We start from the raw sequence: 10000 nt of genomic DNA on the forward strand, positions 1-10000 counted from the left end.
GTATTTATTTGGAGAGCTACCGGCACGAGCGGCGGTTGGCGGGTATGTGCCCGGCGCGTGGTTTCCGACAGGTTTTTCCTTCTGGCCGGTGTGGGACGGGGACGATAGATAAAGAAAGGAAGAAAGAATCAAAGAATCAAAGACAGAAAGAAAGAAAGAAAGAAAGAAAGAAAGAAAGAAAGAAAGAGGGAGAGCCGGGGAGGCCTCCTTTCACAGAGAAACAAAGATAGCTCTAATTAATGGGCCTGAGCCGGGGACCGAGGCAGCTTTCTTCCGACAACTCCGACTTAATTAAAACTTAAGACCTCTGAAAAGGCCTCTGACTGCGAGGGGACGTCCCACCATCTCGTGAGAAAAAAAAAAAAAAAGGGGGGGGGGGGGGGGTGGAAAAAGAAAAATCAGGAGGTTTTTTGTTTTTTTTTTTTAACCCAGAGACAAAAGAAAGGAGAGGAGGGCAGAGACAGGGGAGAAAAGATTGGGTTAGTGGCTGTAGCTATGTTGCTAATCCCTGTTTGTCAAAGGAGGGAGGAATGGGTGGGGGTTAAACCTTGGGGAGCTTTGGTGTCGCACACCTGCAGCCGGACCGAGCTCCACCCACACCACCCACTCCTCCCCCTCCTCGCCCTCCTTCCTGCTCCGTCGTGCGCACGGAGGACGAAAAAAATTAATGACGAAACCGAGAAGTGGGGTTTTAAAAGCCAAAGAGAAAATAACAAGACTTTTTTTTTTTTTTTCCCCCTTTTCCTCCCTGATGTCCTGGATAAAAAAGACGGATCATCTTTCCAGAGCGGAGCGGCGAGATATAAAACAAAAAATTATGATGCACTTATATGCACTATTATGCGTATTACAGACACAAATTGTGGGCCGCCGCACCTGTTTTTCAGATGGCCGTCCAGACAAACAAGAGCTATCCTTAGCCACCGCCTCCCTCTCTCTCTCTCTCTCTCTCTCTCTCTCTCTCTCTCTCTCTCTCTCTCCCCCTCTATTGCTTTCTCCACCACGGATCAGATAATAAAAGCCTGGCCCAGTCTTTTGTTTTTGTGCATTGTTCATTAGCCCGGCAGCAACAACAGAGGCACACTTGATATGCTTGGCTTGACTGGGTGTATGGAGTGGGCCGAGGTGTGTGTGCGTGTGTGTGTGTGTGTGTGTGCGTGTGTGTGTGTGTGTGTGCGTGTGTGTGTGTGTGTGTGGGTGTGTGTCTGTGTGTGTTCCTGTGTGTGTAGCACTGGGGGCAGGGCAAGAGGCAGGGGGTAGCTTTGCATGGCTGCAATGCCATTAAAGTGGTAACTGGAAATTAAGGCTTGCAACTGACAGCACATGTTGAATGAGAAACCCCCCGCGGCTCCCAACAATGAGCAGAGCCGGACAATGTGCATGTTAAAGACAAAAAAAAAAAAAAAATACAACTCTGCTCCCAGCTCGAATTACTCTCCTCCCGACTGTTGCTTCAATGTGGTGGTGTTGTTGTTTTTTTTTTTTTTTTTTTTTTTTACCTGCCTTTAAAACGTTGAAACGCACAGTCACGCAATAACAAACCCTGGGCCTTCAACCCCGGTGTTCCTTTGTAGCCACATTAACTTTAACACAGCACTATCCGTGGCCTGCACTGAGCCAAATTTTCCCTTTTCTCTCCCTCCCTTTCCCTTTTCTCCCCGACGACAGCACTTGCAGAAGCAGGACGGCGCCTTCGGCCCGGAGTCGTGCGTCTACTACTGCGCGCTGTGCGACTACTCCACCCGGGCGCGGCTCAACCTGGTGCAGCACGCCCGCTCGGCGCGCCACCAGCAGAACGAGGGCCTGCGCAAGCTCCAGCTGCACCAGCAGGGGCTGGTGGGCGGGGCCGACGACGACGGCCTGAGCCTGCACGAGCTCTTCCACGTCAAGGAGTGCGCCTCCGGAGCAGGTCAGTCGCTCGCCATCTCGGCTCTCCTGAAGTTCGGGCGTTTTTTTTAAATTGGTTTTTGCGTTGGATGACACGCCCGAATCCACACCGGCGGGATGAGGACGTCGCCGGGGAAAGCCTGAGCGTCGCCATCATCCAAAAAGCCTTTCAGTGATGTTTTAAAATTCTAAAGTGGTATATATGCATCTGCTGCATTGACTCATGATTTCACAACGTCGTTTAAAGTCAACGTTAGCCAGAGGAATCTTGTTTCTTAACTTTTTTTCTAAATATCCTCATAAACCACCTCTGCGTGATTGTGTGTGTGTGCATGTGTGCGCGTGTGTCTGTGTGTGTGTGTGTGTCAAATCGTAGGTTGTTTTCGTTTAGTCCATCTCTCTTCTGTCTCGCGTCGGATTTATTTTTTCCTCCGTTTGCTGTTGTTGTCGAATTCCATCATTTCTTCTCCCACTTTTTTTTTTTTGATTCCGCCCTTATACCCCTCCCGTCTTCAAGGGGCCAACTTTCTCTCCCTCTCTTCCCCCCTTTACTCCTTCGCTCCTCCGTCTTCATATCCAGATCACGTCTCGAGACACAGACCGTCCATTTCCCCCTAATCTCTCCAAAATGAGCATACTGTTCCTATTAGGCTGCTGCGCTTATATCTCTCTTTTTCTGTCTCTCTCTCACACACACACACACACACACACGCACACACACATACACACACACAAACACACACACACACACACACACACACACACACACACTGTCCTGTGAGCTGGGACATCCCAAGCAGGCATGCAGTTGGGCTTATGAAACCCTACCTTGGGAGGATCTCATAGTGAAAAAAAAAAACCCGTACACACACACACACACACATACACACACACACACACACACACACACACACACACACACACACACACACACACACGTTATGCATACACACACCAACACACATACACACACGTACACACACGTAGGCTTAGGCTGCGCGGCCTCTCCCTGGAGTGGGCTTTCATTTCCTTTCTCATGACCAAAGCAATTTGGCTTTCACTTAAGAGTCTCAGCCCTGCCAGCAGCTAATAAGTGTAACAGAACTGTAAAACATTCAGACAAAAAAAAAAAAAGAAAGAAAAAAGATTAATCGTTTTTTCTCGGAGTTGGGGTGGAGGGGGTGGGGGGGGGGGGGGGGTTGGATGGAGGGTAAGGGGGCTTTTTTTTTTTTTTTTTTTTTTGCAGGGTGTAAGGGGAGGGGGCTGCGCTGTAATTTAAACCAGAAGTTGGAGGTCCATTATTTAGTCATCCCTATGTTAATGCTGCGGGGAGAAAATGAGCGCTTAACTTGTTTTTGCTTTTCTTGACCTGGAGGAGGAGAGCGGCGTGGGGGTGGGGGTGGGGGTGAGGGTGGGGGTGGGGGGGGGGGGCGCTTCTTACCACGTTTTGAATAGCATTCCAGCACAGCGTTAACCCATACATTCATCTGAATAGTGTGTGTTTGGAGTGTGTCCACGTGTGTGTGTGTGTGTGTGTGTGTGTGTGTGTGTGTGTGTGTGTGTACTTGCATGCGTGTGTGCGTGTGCGTGCGTGCGCGTGTGTGTGTGTGTGTGTGTGTGTGTGTGTGTGTGTGTGTGTGTGTGTGCGCGCGCGTGCGCGTGTCTCAACATTAATCTGCGCTCCCCAAAGTGTCCTGCTTATACATGTACTCCCAAAACAGATGTGGGGGCCAGCGGTAAGAAACATATGGGAGTTCCAACACACACACACACACACAATACACACACACACACAATACACTCACACACTCACACACATTGTACAGGAGAAGAGTTCCTCGCTCCTTCTGTTGCCGGTGTACATTTGGCTTTAATTACGCACGGATCAAAGTTTCGGCAAGGTTTTTTTTTTGGGGGGGGGGCAGTAGAAGAGCATGCTTGGATAAATCATTACCGTGCATTCTCGCTGAGCCCCTGTCTCTCTCTCTCTCTCGCTCTCTCTCTCGCTCTCTCTCTCTCTCTCTAACTGAACATTTTTCTTTCGCTTGTCCATCCCCTCCTCACCACCCCCCACACCCTCCAAACCCACCATCTTCTTTTTTTTTTATTATTATTTTTTTTTTTACGTGACTGACCGGCGTGAAGCCGCTCGGTTTTAAACCTGTCAAGAGCAATATTTACCCGCGGCGCCTATTTTCAAATGTTCCGCTCTTAAAACACCATATTTGTTACTCAGGGACTTTCTTTCTTTCTTTCTTCCCCCCTTTTTTTTTTCCCTTCTTACCTTGGCTTTGATGCCACATGGTCGAGTTTCCATGAGGAAGCATGAAGCACAGCGTTTGGCGCCGTCCAAAAAAAAGGAGCGCTAAGCCACGTTTTGGATGCCCTCCTTTTGCCCGCTCCATATAATTTATTGGGGGTTGGGGGTCGGGGGGTGGGTGGGTCCGTGCGTCGGGTGGGTGGGGACAATGGTATTCTTTCAGGAGGTACAAGGTAAACGATTCGAAAGTGTGTCCCTCGCACAGCTTACATGGTTGGCAGCGGCGGACAGAAAAGTAGTGAAGGGGGGAGCGCGTCACCGGGAGATCCAACGGGCGGTGTAGGTGTAGGGCAGACATCGGATGCCCTCCACTATAACCTGAGTATAACCCCACCTTTTCCCAGTTTTATTACTTACCAAGGTGTACGAGGAGGAACTTCCAGCGGGAGCCTCGCTCGCCCACGGGTTTGGAAGCCGCCGGAAGCCAGTGGAAAGCGTTGGAAGCCGTATTGGGCGTCCCATCCATCACGGGTTCGGTGGATGCCGTCGTTGGTCACGTGGCGCGGGGGCCGTGTTGTGGCCGCATCGGGGGGCCCCTGGTGAAAGATGAAGTGACTGTTTTTTGCCAATGGAAAAGGTTCTATAGTAGGCAACATTTTCAGCCAGAGTGGAGTTTAAGAGCCTTCTGTTCCTGTATGTGTGTGTGTGTGTGTGCGTGCGCCTGTGTGTGTTTGCGCCCGTGTGTGTGTTTGCGCCCGTGTGTGTGTTTGTGTGCGCGCGCGCGCGCTCTCAGCTTTTTTTTTCTGGGGCCGCAACTCCTGACTCGAGCACTTTCTGTTCATTAGAGACTGGTATGAAAAAGATTAATTTAAGTGCTGACCGGTATCTTTCTCTTAAAGCCCGGGACCTGGCGCCAAGCCAGATAATTATAGGCCCATTTGGGAATAAGAGTTCTAATGCTCCGGACTTTATGTACATATGAATGGCTTTCATTAAACAATTTTGATGCTGATTTTATGGCCTAATTAAGGATACAGTATTGCGGAGGCACACCACAAGGGTATAGGTCTTTTGAACAAAGACAAGAGTGTTGAACCCCACTGCTTACGTTGGACCGCAACGTGTGGGCACATATGTATTCGTGTGTGTGTGTGTGTGTGGGTGGGTCGGTGGGTGTGAGCATGTGTGTGTGTGTGTGTGTGTGTGTGTGTTGATGTTTGTTTCTTTGAGAACATTTCACTTTCTGTTTTCCTGCTGGGCGCGTAAATCCGCCAATGGAGGACTCCATGATTCCTGCGTCGCTCCCGTTGTTCTCCATGTTATCATGTTATTCACCACATCCCCCAAAATTTCTATTTATTTTTTCTTTTCCTCGGGGGCTGTGGGGTTTGCCCGTCTCAAAGACCCGGAGACAAAGCGATCCACTGTGCCGGCGGCGGCGGAGATTGATCGTCCCTCTCTGCGTACGGTCAGACGTGTTCTTGGAAATCGAGTTTGTAAAGAATGCCGGTTTGCATCAGGGGAGGCGGAGGAGGAGGAGGACGACGACGACGACGGCGCCATTTTGTTTGTGCCATTTTGTTTGTTCTTTCCCAGTGTCGTCCAAGGGTCGTTCCGTGTGAAAAATCCGATTCTTTCCTTTTTTTTTTTTTTTTTTTGTCGGCCGCGTGATTCAATTACGCCGTGAACGGAACTTCTCCGACGACCGGTTGGAGCGCGGTGAAACGAGATCAAATATGGACGGCGAGCCGGCGGGTCACAGGTTTCCCATCATAACGCTGATAAGTTAACTTCACGGAGGAGGCGGAACGCTGGCCGTCGGCCGCCTCCTTCTGGGCCTGCTTTCGGCATCGACTGGCTTTCCCTCACTTTCTCTCCCGTCGTCCCCTCTTTGTTGTCCTTGTGGAGAGGGCAGCACCCGCCCGCCTCTGTCCGGGTCCGTGACGGTGCCGGCGCGTCCCACGTCGAACGTTGCTCCATCAGTTGGTGGGCGTCCTCGCCCGTCACGGCAGCTCCATCGTATACGAGAAGCACTTTGCGCCAGGGCTCTCTCTCTCTCTCTCTCTCTCTCTCTCTCTCTCTCTCTCTCTCTCTTTATACTTCACCTTCTGCATCTTTCTTTCCTTCTTTCTTTCTTTCTTTCCTTCCTTCTCTCCTTCTCGCGCTCCCCAGTAAAGAACAGAGGGAGTAAGAGGAAGGGGTGTCTCATGGAGGTAATTATTTCTGAGAGCCACGGCCTGTCATCCCTCACTCCGCTCCGCCAGCCGCCCCAGCCACCGTCCCGTCCCCCCTCACCCTCGCCCCTCCACACCCTCCTCATATCTTACACCCCCCCCCCCCCGCCCCACCACCACCCGCGCCCGTCCTCCACCGACATGCATTAAAGAGAGATAGAGCAAGAGAGAGAGAGAGAGAGAGAGAGAGAGAGAGGCACCCTCTTTGTCTGAGTCCCCCTTTTAAACAAAAGACTCCTGACTTTAAGAGACCGACAACACTTCTAGCGTGTGTGTGTGTGTGTGTGTGTGTGTGTGTGTGTGTGTGTGTGTGTGTGTGTGTGTGTGTGTGTGTGTGTGTGTGTGTGTGTGTGTATGTGCGCACATCATGTGTCCGGGCCCTTTTGTTTTCTCTGAGTGATAAGGCTCCAGGAGATCTCTGGTCCCGTCCCAGTCAAATTAGTGCAGCAGTGCTAACCATTTACATAGCAGCTCTAGGCAAGAAAAACCGAGCCTAATGGACACTTACTGTCCGTGTGTGTGTGTGTGCGTGTGTGTGTGTGTGTGTGTGTGTGTGTGTGTGTGTGTGTGTGTGTGTGTGTGTGTGTGTGTGCGCGTGTGTGTGTCTGTGTGAGAGAGAGAGAGAGAGATGAAGGGCGAGCGATAACGTGAGAGAGTCGAGAGCGGGGGGTTGCGGATGCCGGGCGTAAGTGTGCCACCTCGCTCGTCTCTTTCCAGGGAAGAAAAAAAAGCACATTTTACACACACACACACACACACACTGCGTATGGATTGATTATTTTCTTTGCTTCAATCGGTGAATTAAGCGATTGTCTCCGCGAGCCCATGGGCGTCGGGCGGGGGGCCGCCCGGGCTCCGTCCCAGGTGTCGGCGCTCTCCCTCGGGCTTTTTTCCGGGGGCCCGTTCCCCGGCGCTTTCTCTCTCCTCCTCTCTTTCCCTCCTCCTTTTTTCCCCCCGCCGTCCTCCTCTCTTCTTTCTTCCTCGGTACGGTCTCCCCGCGCAGACAGGAGTCTATTTCCAGGGTTCGTCTCAGTAATTTGTGGCCATTACATAAACGCTCACGGCCGGCCGGCGGAGCGAGACGGACGATTGCGACACACGCCCAAATGGCGCTCGCCACCGGAGCTAATGCGGCGGCGGCGGCGGCGGCGGTGACGACCATTTTCTTTCTATTTGTCCTCCCTCGTCCTTTTGTTTCAAAGGAGGAGCGACGGGGAAGCCGGGGGAGACGAAAAGGGACCCCCGAAACGTCGCCGTGGCCTCGAGCGGCTATTTCCGCCCGCGCGCCGTTGTAATGGGTTATAAATGGTAGCTGTTTGGTGGAGCTATCGTGGGTTGGAATTAACTTTATTGAATCGGCCCACAGCAGCAAATCATACCGCGCATTGATTAGTTTAGACACAGCTCATTACTTGGTATTAGCCAATCATTGGTGACCTTTTGCCTTCTGTTTGCTTTAAGACGGGGAGTTACTTCCATCCAGGAAAGAAAAAAAAAAAAAAGGTGTGGTCGGCATATTTCGGTAAAACGATCTGCGTTCCGCGCTTAATGAGAAACTCGGAGCGCCGTTTCCTTTTATTTTCATTTTATTTTTATTTTTTTTTCCGACCTCCGGTTCCTCTGGGGCCCACTTGAGGCGATCGGACCCCGGAAAGGGATTTTTTTCGACACGGGCTCTAGTTTTTTATTGCCGTGCAATTAGATGGAGACAATACCATCCCATTTTATGTCAGTTGACAAATCCAAATAGGACACATTCATATGTGTATATTATTGTATTTTCGGCAAGTAGCAATTTACCCCAGACCCCCCCCCCACCCCCCCACCCCCAAAAAAAATAAAACCATGCTGTGGATAGCTGAGGGAGTAAAAAGATGTGGTCATTTTTTGAATAATTCCATCCAAGCGAATTATAATTACTTTGCGGTCTGCGTGTGTGTGCACATTGGGGGGAAAAAAGGCAGCAGTCTGACTTATGCCTCGGTGAAAGAAGGAGGAAAAAAGAGAAGGAGAGGGCCTCGTTCGCCATAAACTATTTTTGAAATGGTCTGCTGGGGCGGTGTGGGCTCGGGCCCGATTGTTTTTCTTTGAGCCGAGCAGCTCTTTGGCGGAGGGGGTATTACCGGGCCCTAAATCGTTCCCTCATGTTTTCCGCTGCGATCCTGTGCCCACCACGCTGACAGTTATAATTTGCAGAAATTGCGCTGATTATCTGAATTAGCATACCTGACCAATGCCACATTAGCCTTATTTACAATACAAAGCCACGGGGGCTCTGAGGACGCATACAAAATATGACTTAACCCTTTGAAGAGGGAGCTGGCGTCAGGGGGCCTGGCCCCGCTTTTTATTTTTTTGTGCCTTTCTTTTCTTTCCTTTTTAAAGGACGCCATACAAGGCGGTGACGTCACAAAGGGGCCCGGGGCTCCGGGGTCCGTACGGAAATCACACGTTTTTTCTTTTTTTTTTCCCTTCCGAACGGAGTCCCGGGCGCACGGGGGTCCGAGGAGGACACGAGCGGGGCCAAGTGTCGCTCCCCCCCTCCCCCTTGCGTCGGTGGCTCTTCCAAGTCTTTAAAACCCATTAAAAGACGGAAAGAAGGAAAGAAAGTAAGATAGATAGATCGAAAGAAGGAAAGGAAGAAAGAAAGAAAGAAAGAAAGAAAGAAAGAGCATTTTCCAAAATGACCACCTTTTCCAACACATGTTTTTTCTCCTAGATTTCATTCTTTAGTGGCTTCTTTCTTCCTTTTGGGGTAATTTTTCTTACACTGTCTCGCTTCTTTTCTGTCCACCGTCCATATCCCCCCCCCGCCCCACACACACACACACACACACACACACACACAGCATTCTCCATTGACTCTTAACCACAGATGGACAAAACAATGGGCCATGTCACACAGCATTAAGACAAACAATCAGCTGATGGGCCGGCGAGGAGGCCACGGCCGCAGTAACCTAGCAATGCACTCGCTGGGCCCAAGCAGCCGCTAATCTCAGAATACACCCATGCACAATACACAGATGGACGTTCAGGGGCCGGAGTCCCACTATCCCGTTTGTAGAGCCCCAAAACTCTACTCACCCAGACACACACACACACACACACACACACACACACACACACACACGTGCACGTGCACACACACATGCACGCACGCACGCACACACACACACACACACACACACACACACACACACACTCACACATACAAACACACACACATATACATACATACACACACACACATCCCCAAAAACACGTTCAAAGACCAAGAACGCATCTTACCCATATTTTATAAGAATGCCATTTATGCGTTTTTGTTTTTTTGTTTCTTTTGGGTGAATTTTCCATTGACTTGGCTTGGCTTCTTTTTTTCTCCCTTCTTTCCCCCACGCCTCTCTCTCTCTCTCGCCGTCTCGCTCTCTTTTTCCCGCGCCTTCGTTCCCGTTCCCCTAACCTCATCCATCAGTCGGAGGTATGGAATTGATAGCGGGTATTGATTACCGATGGCCAAGGCTAATCGTCGCTAACCGGAGGAATCTTTGCAGCTATAGAGGTTGTCAGTGGCTTGTCGCGCGCGTGCATGCGTGCGTGCGTGCGTGCGTGCGTGTCA

At 50.7% G+C, this 10000-nt stretch overlaps 1 protein-coding gene across 1 annotated transcript in view; it reads left to right on the top strand.

Moving 5' to 3' along the window:
• zfhx4 (zinc finger homeobox 4) overlaps positions 1-10000 on the top strand; it is a gene marked incomplete at its 5' end in the record, with an annotated part of 69098 nt that overhangs the window by 20928 nt on the left and 38170 nt on the right. The window contains one exon of the mRNA XM_080020713.1: positions 1669-1909. Coding sequence (XP_079876839.1) covers positions 1669-1909 — 241 coding nt within the window. The remainder of the gene's footprint in view (positions 1-1668; positions 1910-10000) is intronic.

Source organism: Zeus faber, assembly GCF_960531495.2.
Source record: "Zeus faber genome assembly, chromosome: 19".
NCBI classification, from domain to species: Eukaryota; Metazoa; Chordata; class Actinopteri; order Zeiformes; family Zeidae; genus Zeus; species Zeus faber.